A 12,241-nucleotide genomic window follows, 5' to 3' on the forward strand; every position below is an offset into this window, starting at 1 on the left:
TACCAACATGCGATGTAGAACACATATGTCTCCTCGGTTCTCATCTTGCCACTCTATTACTCATTAAATGAATGGGTGGAAAAGCATTGTTTCAAACATTAAGGGAATACTGCCAGTTGGACAAATCTATCCTTGAGCTACCTGACGTGAGTGTTAAGGGTATGCACTTTGGACCATTACCTTATGAAGGTCCTCCTTCTCTTGCCTTATTGTTCTGTACTGCTTTTCAAGTCCTTTTAGCCTGTGTGTGTAGTCTTCATTTTCTTGATGAAGCTGTCGTTCTATCCTATTTAAATCTGTACAGAAATTCAAACTAAGTATACTTGACTCCCAGATTTACACCAATAGCATAAGCAGCAATGTTACATGAACAAACCACTAACTTTTGCTAGGAACTTGTTAGAGAGTTTAAATATTTCTTCTTCTCCATCTCCCCACTCAGGAGAGCCTTCTAGCCAACCTCTGTTCTCCGAGGATTCACCCTCTTTTTTACTTTTACTCTTCTGTCTCTACCAAGAGCCCTGATGTCATGGAGACAGACATTTCTCCACATTAAAAAGTTGGAACAGTGGTTTTTGGGGGTCAATTAATGCTATCCTGCAAAATACAGGAATGGGTTTTTAAGCAGGGCACTATACTCAAATTAGGATAGATTTTAGGATGGCTAAATCTAGAGAAAGACTGTTAAGGAAATGACCATTGCTACTGAAGTAATAAATGTTGTAGGAAGGAAGGAAGATTAGTCATGGCTAGGATAAGGACTTCCCCATGAATGAGAGTGGGGTGCAGCCAATGAGTCAAGATGATGACAGAAATTGGAGGCCAGAAAATTGCATGCTACATCAACATGGATGTTCACATCTTCAGTAAAAAGAAAAGGAGTACTTGTGGCACCTTAGAGACTAACCAATTTATTTGAGCATGAGCTTTCGTGAGCTACAGCTCACTTCATCAGATGTTTACCGTGGAAACTGCAGCAGACTTTATATACACACAGAAATCATGAAACAATACCTCCTCCCACCCCACTGTCCTGCTGGTAATAGCTTATCTAAAGTGATCAACAGGTGGGCCATTTCCAGCACAAATCCAGGTTTTCTCACCCTCCACCCCCCCACACAAATTCACTCTCCTGCTGGTGCTAGCCCATCCAAAGTGACAACTCTTTACATAATCAAGTCGGGCTATTTCCCTCTGCCATGTACATTGGTCAAACTGGACAGTCTCTACGTAAAAGAATAAATGGACACAAATCAGATGTCAAGAATTATAACATTCATAAACCAGTCGGAGAACACTTCAATCTCTCTGGTCACGCGATCACAGACATGAAGGTCGCTATCTTAAAACAAAAAAACTTCAAATCCAGACTCCAGCGAGAAACTGCTGAATTGGAATTCATTTGCAAATTGGATACTATTAATTTAGGCTTAAATAGAGACTGGGAGTGGCTAAGTCATTATGCAAGGTAGCCTGTTTCCTCTTGTTTTTTCCTACCCCCCCCCCCCCAGATGTTCTGGTTTAACTTGGATTTAAACCTGGAGAATGGTCAGTTTAGATGAGCTATTACCAGCAGGAGAGTGAGTTTGTGTGTGTATGGGGGTGGGGGGGATGTGAGAAAACCTTGATCTATGCAGGAAATAGCCCGACTTGATTATGTAAAGAGTTGTCACTTTGGATGGGCTAGCACCAGCAGGAGAGTGAATTTGTGTGGGGGGGTGGAGGGTGAGAAAACCTGGATTTGTGCTGGAAATGGCCCACCTGTTGATCACTTTAGATAAGCTATTACCAGCAGGACAGTGGGGTGGGAGGAGGTATTGTTTCATGATTTCTGTGTGTATATAAAGTCTGCTGCAGTTTCCACGGTAAACATCTGATGAAGTGAGCTGTAGCTCACGAAAGCTCATGCTCAAATAAATTGGTTAGTCTCTAAGGTGCCACAAGTACTCCTTTTCTTTTTGCGAATACAGACTAACACGGCTGTTCCTCTGAAACACATCTTCAGTGAGGAGGATGTCTGAAGAGGAAAAAATTTGATTTGAGCTAAGAAATCTGGAAGGAAGGCAGAGAGGAGGCTTTTATGAAGTGGAAGATGACAAGATTGAGGGCTGTGGAAATTTGAGAGTGATTGTTCAAACAAACCTACATCTCTGCTCTTCCTTTCTTTATAGTAATAGCAACTGAGAGTCTCTCTTTAGTAAAGCTTCATTAAGACTAAAAGTCTGAAAGTTTAGCTAGCACTAATTCAAAAGTAGTTCTCATTCCCTTTTTTAAAAGTCTTCTAAAACTGATCTCATGTTTTCTGGGAGATGTTTACATGGATGAACAAAATAGGGTAGTCAAAAAGCATAGTTTCAAATAACTGATTTGGATCCAACAGTTGTCTCTCTCTCAGGTAAGACTTGAGTAGTTGCCTTTTTCAACTTGTCAGCTTTAGACACTGCTAGATGAAGATTGAGTGGGCTTCAAAACAACCATACAATTTCTTTTTAATTCTCCCCTTAAATGTACCTAAGACCAGAAAAATGCCCCTTCTTCCCATGAGAAAAAAGCAAGATTAAAAGTACAAGATCACATTCAGAACATATCAAACTGAACCTATCTATCCCATTCCTTCTACTCTTGGCTCCCAGTGGAATATATGCTATCGGGCTCAGCACAGACGTTGAGGGGAAAGATCAGAGTTTATTTGTAAATACTGAAATCGTACTTAATATAAGCATTCCAGTAGGTATCCTTTCCTTTTATTAGCATTCATCAGTAACTATTTGTACTGAATTAAATTTAAATTAATAAAGTCAAGCATTACTGCTACTGAGATATTAATATTAGAATTAAGTTATTACTTGAAGCATACCAGTCAGAACATCTGCCAGTCATACCAGACACCTACCTGCTATTTTTTTGTTCAAACGTTCAATTTCTTCAGTTAGCTTCTTGATTTCTTTGTCAGGATCTGGACCCAGCACGGGCGGCACAGGAGATTCTTAAGTTGAATAAGAAAAAATATCAGTCAAACTAAGAGCATTCTGCTGCTTTTCATCATCTGAATTGCAAATCCTAGTAAATGTCCACAACTAACCTTGCAGTTTTCTGTACAAATCCAGTTTTTCTTCCTCCAGTTTTCGTATTCGCCTTTCATAAGCTTCTTCTTTGTCGTGTTGCACATCCATCTCTTTGGTTACAGCACCAGACTGCATTACACTCCTTAAAGAGCCTCTATCAGAAAATAAGCTGCAACCAAAACATGAGTTAGAAAATACATTACTGAATATCTTACAACAATATTTACAACAAAAAGCAGATAAACAATAGTATCATTCTTCATACAAAGATGAATTCATCTTATCCTATTTTACATTTGCATTCCAACGCTACTCTGAACTGGAGCAGACTCTCTTCCTGATATATCCACAATTCAGAGCTCTAAGTACATACCACATTCTTCAGCATGGCACAAAATCTTTGACAGAATTGGTCAACTCCGGTCTTCAAAATGTTCCAGTTTCATGCTGGAATTCAACAGTTACACCTAAATTTCTGAGCACAACACTTAATGTAGTGTTACTGTATATACTGCTGCCAAGATTTTGCAATTTCTCTCATGCTTTTCTATTCCATGCAGAAAAACAGTGCCTTCACCATTGCCTTCCATCTTTGCCCATCTCCTGCTGCAGTCAGCTTCTTCCTATGCCATTTTGATAGTTTTCAATTCTGCTTCTATTACACATTTCCATGCTATCCTTGGTCTACCTTGTCATCTCTTGTTCTAGACATTCAAGTCCAATACTCGTCTTATGTTACTCAGGTCATTCCTACATATATGTACTAGCCATCTCCATTTTCATTCTGTAATTTCCTGTCCTATTGGCTTCTGTTTCTTCCTCCTCCAGAGTTCATTTGTGATTTTTTTACCCCCAGCCATCTGATATTGGGATTTTGTCTAAGGCAGCTGTTTATGAAAACTCTGAAGGATAGGAAGGTTTTAAGTTTCCAAGTTTCATATACTAAGACTAGCTTTACAATGGCTTTAAATATGCAAAGTTTAGTTTGGAGGGCAAGATTTCTGTTTCTTCAGATTGGCTTCAAAGTTACAAAAGGTATGTTATCCGGCTTTTGCTATTCTAGCTTTAATGTCTTGGTCTGTTCCACCCGTAGTACTTACAATGCTGCCAAGACACGTGAAGTATCAGACCTCTTCTATGTTTATACCAGACAGCGTTATTGGCGTTTCTTGTTGTGTGTTGATTCCCATAGTTTTAGTTTTCTCAATGTTGATTTTCAACCCTACTAATTCTGCATATGCCTGGAGATCATTTGTTTTGGCTTGTATATCTCTATGCGTAAGGGATAGTGAGTTGATGTTATCTGCAAAGTCAAGGTCCTCATAACTTGTGAGTGAAAGACTACTGTACATCACTTGGTTGCTCTGTGATCTCTTGTTACCCAGTAATGATGCACGTAGTGGCTAGGAATGGCTTAGTCACTTCACTATTATGTATTATTTGGCATGCCATACTTCCATAGAAGCTTTGAATGATGTTCACAAATTTCTGAGGGATTCTGTAGTGGTGTAACAACTTCCATTAAACTGTTTTATCTACTATATCAAAGGCTGTTTGGAAATCTAAAAAATTCATATAAAGTGGTGACTGCCATTCGATCAACAGGTCTGATGATATGTAGGATTACTATTTGATCTATACATGATTTCTCCTGTCTGTTCTTTTTGTAACCCGGAACTATCACTTTTATTATTATTATAGACAAAAAGAAAGTAAGTAAAAATGTTACTTGGGATAGACATCAATCAAATACCCCTCCAATTTTTACAAGATCTCTTTTCTTTGGCAGCTTCACCATATGACTCTCTTCCCACTCAGTTGGTACTTTTTCTTCTTCCCATATCTTTTGTAAGAGTCCTACCAAAATGTCTAGTGTGTTCTTCAAGTCTGCCTTAAGAACCTCCATTAATGTTATCTGGACCTGGTGCCTTTCCACTTTTTAAACTGACTGACTGCCCTTTCTACTTTTACTCTGGTGATAGGTCCTAGGTTGACATCCAGATCTTCTCTTTTCTCTATAACTGGAGGATTGGCCACTGTTTCACCATTCAGAAGTTGACTAACAAACTGCCTCCATATATTTAATTGTTCTGATTTTTATTTTATTTTATTTTTTGTTAAGTTGCCCTCATTGTCTTGATCTCATTGATTGGTATTTGTTTTTCTGACAACCCTCTAATGAATTGTACTGTGTCTTCATGTCATTTTGTGCTGCAACAGTCTGTGCATCTATTTTGTCTATGAAGTCTCGTTTGTCTTTCCTAACATTCTTTTTGGCCTCATTGTTCTTTACAATATATTCCTCCTAGAGTCACTCTGTCTGTGTTCTTGCTTGATTTAATTTCAGTTCAACTGTGTGGGTCTCTTCTATTTTCTGCTAGGTATTCACAGATAACCATTAATTGTGATGTTTCTTGCTGACTCCCAGCACTTCTTCACAAGTTTTAGTGAAATTTTCCTTTACTCATTTCCATTTACCTTCTAGTATTCCATTATCTCAATCTTCAAGCACCTAGTACCTATTTGCTAGCACAATTCTAAACTCTTGTTTTGTCGTCATCTGTTTTAGCTTGGTGATGTTGTAACATAGGCATCTCTGCTGTTCAGGTCTCTTCTTTGTTTTTGTTTTACTCCTCAATATTGCTACCACTAGGGCATGGTCTGTTCCCACATCTGCCCCATTCCTGCTACAAACATCTTCTAAAGTTCTTCTCCATTTGTATTGCATTGTAATGTGATCGATTTAGTTCCTTGTTCTGTGAACTGGTGACCTCCATTTTATCTTATGAACAGTGCAGTGAGAGAAGATCGTTCCTCCAGTAACCAGGTTGTTCATGCCAAAAAATCAAACATTTCACCATTTTTATTAGTTTCACTGAGGCCTTGTTTCCCCATAACTACCTCCCTTCCAGGGTAGTTGCTCCCAGATTAGTATTCATATCTCCAGTTAATAGGAGGGCATATCTTTTAGGGACCTCGTCTATTAAGTTGTGTAGACGCTCACAGAAGTTTTCTTTTTCCCTTTGGCTAGCTTGATTTTCTGGAATATAACATTCAATAATGGACACTTTCTGGAACTTTGATGTAAACTGTGCTGTTATAATCCTTTCTGAAACTCGTACCCAATCTGTCAGACCCAGGCCATCTTGGTGTACATCACCGGCACTTGACAGCCCAGAATATAGTAGGATGACTAACTGAAAGTTTTGTCCTGGTGTTACCCATCTCATTCTTCTTAGGCCTAGTATATCTAATTTATATCTGTACATTTCTTTTGTTACTTGGGCCATTTTACCAGGCTCAATATTGTCCATCCATTCCATGTACAATTTTGGTGAGGGATTTAGAAGAAAGCAAATTTATCAGTGGAGTACTTTCCTTTGGGGTTTGGCCACTTTGCATCATCATCTCTCTTCTTAGGTCTGTTTGAACTGAGTTGAGTTGGATCGACTTTGTTGTACTGATCAGTAAGTATAGGTTTTCATAACGACTATTTTTTTTTTTTAATAGAAGCAGATCATTAGTTCACTCCTAACCTTTTACCAGGAGGGCTGGTGAACTGCCTTTAGTCAGGCTCCTTCTCCAGGTTACGCAATAGATACCCTTATTTGACTTGGCTGTGGAGTGAAGAATAAAATTTCGAAAAAGCACCAAGACACCTCGGAGCCTAATTCCAATTTGCTTTAAATGGTACTGAGGAGTCTAAGTGACTGAAGTGCTTTTGAAAATCTTGGCTCATCGTATTCTTAGAATGAGGAAACTCTCAAACAGTCATTGCTAAACTATCTGAATAGCCAACTTGCTTACTGCTGCGCAGCCGCACTTTCCTAAGTTGGTACTAGGAAAGATGGCCTATTCATAACCGCGCACCAAATACCTACGCAAGAACAAACAAACAATCAAAATAGATGTTGGCAGGATTTGGATACTTTCCACACATCAAAAATTGCTGCTTTGATTCCATTAATAAAAACCAGGTGCACTGTAATTTTGATATTGCTACAGCCTCTCTTTGAAATTAGACATTTTTAAAAGAGCTATCACAAGCCAAAAACACTGCTGAAAATATGTTTTCTAGGTCTAACTGAAAACTAAAAAATTTTACCAAACAAAATTTAATCCACTGTCTCAAATGTAGGGGAAGTTACATCCAAAAGAGGGACTTTTTAAAGAGAAGTTCAATAGTGATTATATCAACTGTAACTACTTCATGTGATGGTACAATAAAAAAATCCAAAATACCAACATTTCTTTTGGTCCCCCAGAAAGCAATGTTTATATTCTGTTGCTCCCAGAATTATTGCTGCAGCAGGTAAACACTATTTCAACACCTAACACCACAGCAACCATACAAATACCACAGAATGAAAAAGCCACAAGCATTGTAAGCTGTATTTCAAATACATGAAGAAAGATTAAATATAAATAAAAAACCTTTAATTCTTGTACAGTCAAAGCAAAAATTTTCATGTACAGTAAAAAAAATTTATCTACACACATTCTTCAGTGTGCTTGTGAAGGTAAACCTTCTAGCCCTATTTGAGCGATACATGTAAGAAGCACCTGTTTCTTTTGCCTACCTGTCAGTTGTATATGTAAACCCGACAAAAGGTAAATGTAATCCAGAAAAGCCAGTATGAGAACCTGGTGGCACAATTTCCTGCATAAAAAGAACATGAGTGAAAACCAAAGAATGTTTAAAAATCTTAAGTGCTTTTTTGTGCCTTAATGCTCAGGAGGTCAGAGTAGATTATCATAATGGTCCCTCCTAGCCTTAGAATCTATGAGTGTGGTATCAGAAGTGAACTTTTCTTAGAATGTATCAGCACACAATATGTAGTTATTCGTTGAGTACAACAATTTCCCACAGATCCAAAATCCCTTATCCCAAATATGGTCATTCATAATGCATTATACACATTGAAAACCCTCTTCTTATTCACACTCCATTTAAAGGACAATTCTGTATGACAAATCGAAAATGTAATACATTCGTAATAAGTTTTGGTTTTGCTTTTAAAAGACATTAAAAGTGAAAAGCGATTGGCCACCAAAATGAATGGTGTTAATATTCTAGCTCTTGTGCCGGACAACCCATCAAAATCAAACCCAGTGCTCCTGTGTGTTATGACTGCATACTTGCATGAGATAAGCTCATGTGAACATGGCATACCCTCCCTCCACTCTTCTTGCCAAATTCATTCTTGTAAGCTATTAAGAGACTGAAATGGGGAAAAAATTCTATTCTCAAGTATTCAAGAAGCAGAAATCTTGTTAACTACAACCCAAAGCTGGCTCAAGAGGCAGAGATGAGTGAAACATGATCTCATGTGAATTGGATACATGTGATCATCAACTCAGAGCTTTGGGTGTGGCTTTGATGAGCAGCATATCATCTTACTCAGTGTTACATAACATTGCAATGCATATGCACAAGTGGGTGGACTTAAAAGTTGCAGGAGAAATGTAACTCAATTTCATGGCTTTTGTGGGTTAAAAAGCTTAACTTTGTTGCATTAGCATAGTTTATCAACTGTTATGCTTTAGATATTTTTATTAGAACAAAGTAGAAACAAGTTGCTCACATCTGAACTAGTAGTTTTTACTGTTGCTATACATACAGAAAGGCCATAATTTAATGTTTAAATGAAAGACTCACAGGATTCCTCAATACATCATCATCTACATCAAAGTTTGATGTGTCAGAAGGACTGCTAACATCTGGAATATAAGGTGCTTCTAGGTTTCGAATATTATCCCAATTAAGTCCTTTAAAAAATGCATGCGACTTGAAATCCTCTATTCCATTCTGTCCTAGTCGACATTCCCTACTACAGATAAGTCGCTGAATAAGGTCTTTTGCTTCTTCAGAAACATCTGTCACATGGGATGGAAACTGAAATCGTTCCTAGAAAAACAAAATAAACCTGATTTGAGAATTTTATACTGGAAAATTTCTGTAAAAAGGAAAAATACAATTTTTATAAGCTTTTTGGTAAAGAAGTTAAGTTCTAGACTATAGATATGACACTGGAAACTAATAGTTATAGCTACCATTTTCAAATCTATTATGAGCAACAGAAGTCTCATCATGATGAACGACAGAATCAAAGAAATGTAGGAGTGGAAGGGACCTCAAGACCATCAAATGCAGCCCCCTGCACTGAGGCAGGACCAAGTATACCTATAACATCCCCACCAGGCGTTTGTCTAACCTGTTCTTAAAAACCTCCGATGATGGGGATTCCACAACCTCTCTTGGAAACCTATTCCAGTGATTAACTATCCTTATAGTTAGAAAGTTTCTCCTAATAGCTAACCTAAATCTCCCTTGCTGTAGATTAAGACAATTACTTCTTGTCCTACCTTCACAGCAGTTACTGTGCTCTTTACAACAGCCCTTGACATATTTGAAGGCCTATCAGGTCCCTCCTCAATCTTTTCTCAAGACTAAACATGCTCAGTTTTTTAAACCTTTCCTCACAGGTCAGACTTGCTAAACCTTTTATCATTTTTGTTGCTCTACTCTGACAATTTGTCCACATATTTCTTAAAGTGTGGTGTCCAAAACTGAACATAGTACACTAGCTGAGACTTCCCCAATAGAGTGGGACAATTACCTCTTGTGTCTGATGTATGTTCATACACCCCGGAATAATATTAGCCTTGTTTGCAACTGCATTACACTGTTGGTTTATACTTAATTTGTGATCTACTATAACCCCCCAGATCCTTTTCAGCAGTACTATAACCTACCCAGTTATTCCCCATTTTGTACTTGTGCATTTGATTTTTCTTTCTTAAGTGTAGCACTTAGCACTTGTCTTTACTGAATTTCATCTTTTTGATTTCAGACCAGTTCTCCAATATGTCCAGGTCATTTTGAATTCCAATCCTGCCCTCCAAAGTGCTTACACCCCATCCCAGTTTGGTGTCATCCACAAACTTTATAAGCATATTCTTCACTTCATTAGCCAAGTCATTAATGAAAATATTGAATACTGGACCCAAGACAGACCCCTGCAGGACCCCTACATAAGTCCTCCCAGTCTGATAGCAAACTATAGATAACTACTCTGAGTACAGTCTTTCAAACAGTTGTGCATGCAACCTTATAGTAATCTCTATACCACATTTTCCTAGTTTGCTTCCAATCCTGATATTCTATTCTATGATTCTAATCCCTTACTAACATGAAGATATATCACATCTATAGCTTTCCCCCAACCCACGAGGCCAGTAACCCAGTCAAAGAAGGAAATTAGATTGGTATGGCATGATTTGTTCTCAACAAATTCATGTTGGCTATTATTTATTACGTTTTCGTCCTCTAGGTGCTTACAAATTGGGTTTTTAACAATTTTCCTGTACCTTCCAGATATCAAAGTTAGATTGACTGGTTTATGATTCCCCAGGTCCTCTTTGTTACTGTGTTTAAAAATTGGTATTACATTTGTCCTTCTCCAATCATCTGAAATCTCACCTATCCTCCATGAATTCTCCAGGACAGTTGTTAATGATTACTTCAGCTATTTCCTTAAGTACTCAAGGATGAATTTCATCAGGCCCTGCTGACTTGAAAAATCTAATTTATCTAAATAGTCATTAACCTGTTCTTTCCTTATTCCAGTTTATTTTCCTTCCTCCTTGTTGTTAATATTAATTGTGATAAGCATCTGGTCACTTTTAACCTTTTCAGTCAAGCCTGAAGCAAAACCTCAGCCCTTCTTGGTGTCAACCACTATTAGCATTCCTTCCCTGCCAAGTAAAGGACCTACACTTACCTCCATCTTTCTCTTGCTCCTACTGTATTTAAAGAATCTCTTCTTATAGCCTTTTATGTCCTTTGCTAAGGGTAACTCATTTTACAGTGGAACTTTATCCAATTTGCTAGCTTTTTCAAATCCATTCCCCCTCTGCTTTAATACATTATCAACTGGTTTTAATACACTGATTGTAAATACATTAACTGTAGGGTGAAAACTGAAGCTTTTAACTTTTAAATTTTATTTTAATTCTGTATGGCACACTAATAGAGTATGAAGCACTAGGAGCAGATCTTCATTGGTATACATTGTCACAGCTTCACTGGCCTATTAAGACTCTAACCCTTGATGTTTCCATTGCTTGCTAGAAACATGCATGATCAGGGTCTTAGAACTGTGGTTCTTTAGCTGACACCACTCTTTTAAAAATGTATTTTTATGATATTTTAAGTTTTTCCCCTTGACCCCCCAGTAAAAATATTTAGACTATATAATGACAAAAATCTGACTAAAATGTTTTGGCATGTATTAACATTCTGTGGTGGTTTTAAAGATTAAGAAATCTTACACAGAAAACAAAGCTGACTTCACAAGCACCAATAGCCTTTCTGAAAGCAAGTGATATTTGCCTTGAAATCTGATATGCTAATAAAAAATTAATTCCTAAAATATTAAATTTTGTTTTAGCTCTTTTCATTGTGGAGTGTTTTGGGAACTTTGTATTTAAACTGGCTTCACTTTAATAACTTTTGCTATTGAAATGGCTAGGAAAAGTAAGGTTGTGTAATAATTTTAAAGGTCAATAGTTCAGTACCAACAACATTAAGCCATTTAAAGCAAGCTATTTATTTATTTGTGTTGTGTATTATTTATTGCAAAAACAAACAAAAAACTATCAATCCTATTCTCAGATCTGAGATTTATTAATGAAAAATAATGTAATAGTAGGCTATGTCAATAGTAAACATGTAAGGAAAAAATGTGATTTCAGTATTTTTGGCATCTGTACTAATTCCATTTGACTTTTTATATAATAATTTGCATTATACATTTATGACAGCATATTTTAATATTTGTCAAATATGAAGTCAAAGTCAACTTAAAAAAATCACACCTAAAATGTACCTACTATTTACAAATTCCCATTTGAAATTACTGTAAATAAACAATGAGGTGAAAATGTTTTTCTATTTTTAGTTTATTTACTTTATATATTTGACACTGTCTATGAACAGTAAGGTTTCACTGTTTACCCTGCCCAGCCTGTTAGTTTCCCCTTCAGTTTCTGTGGATCTTTTACTGTAACAACGAAGAAATTTAAATAAAAAAAGTTAAATGGGATTGTCAAACCACAAAAATTGGCAAAGTGTTCTGAGATAGCAAGACTTAGCTAATAGAACTTCAAGTTTA

The 12,241-nt window shown here is 37.0% G+C and overlaps 1 protein-coding gene across 7 annotated transcripts in view; it reads right to left on the bottom strand.

Annotated features, from left to right (window-relative positions):
- Positions 1–12,241, bottom strand: part of CDC42BPB (CDC42 binding protein kinase beta) — a 141,268-nt gene that overhangs the window by 51,308 nt on the left and 77,719 nt on the right. For all 7 annotated transcript variants that reach the window (XR_012159573.2, XR_012159572.2, XM_073349716.2 and 4 more), the window contains 5 exons: positions 8,725–8,973; positions 7,646–7,725; positions 3,083–3,234; positions 2,894–2,986; positions 181–296 (listed from right to left, as the gene is read on the bottom strand). Coding sequence is in view for 5 of the 7 variants with exons in the window: in XM_073349716.2 (XP_073205817.1) it covers positions 181–296; positions 2,894–2,986; positions 3,083–3,234; positions 7,646–7,725; positions 8,725–8,973 (690 nt within the window). In the remaining 2 variants the exon portion in view is untranslated. The remainder of the gene's footprint in view (positions 1–180; positions 297–2,893; positions 2,987–3,082; positions 3,235–7,645; positions 7,726–8,724; positions 8,974–12,241) is intronic.

This window comes from Lepidochelys kempii, chromosome 6 (genome assembly GCF_965140285.1).
Source record: "Lepidochelys kempii isolate rLepKem1 chromosome 6, rLepKem1.hap1, whole genome shotgun sequence".
NCBI lineage: Eukaryota > Metazoa > Chordata > Testudines > Cheloniidae > Lepidochelys > Lepidochelys kempii.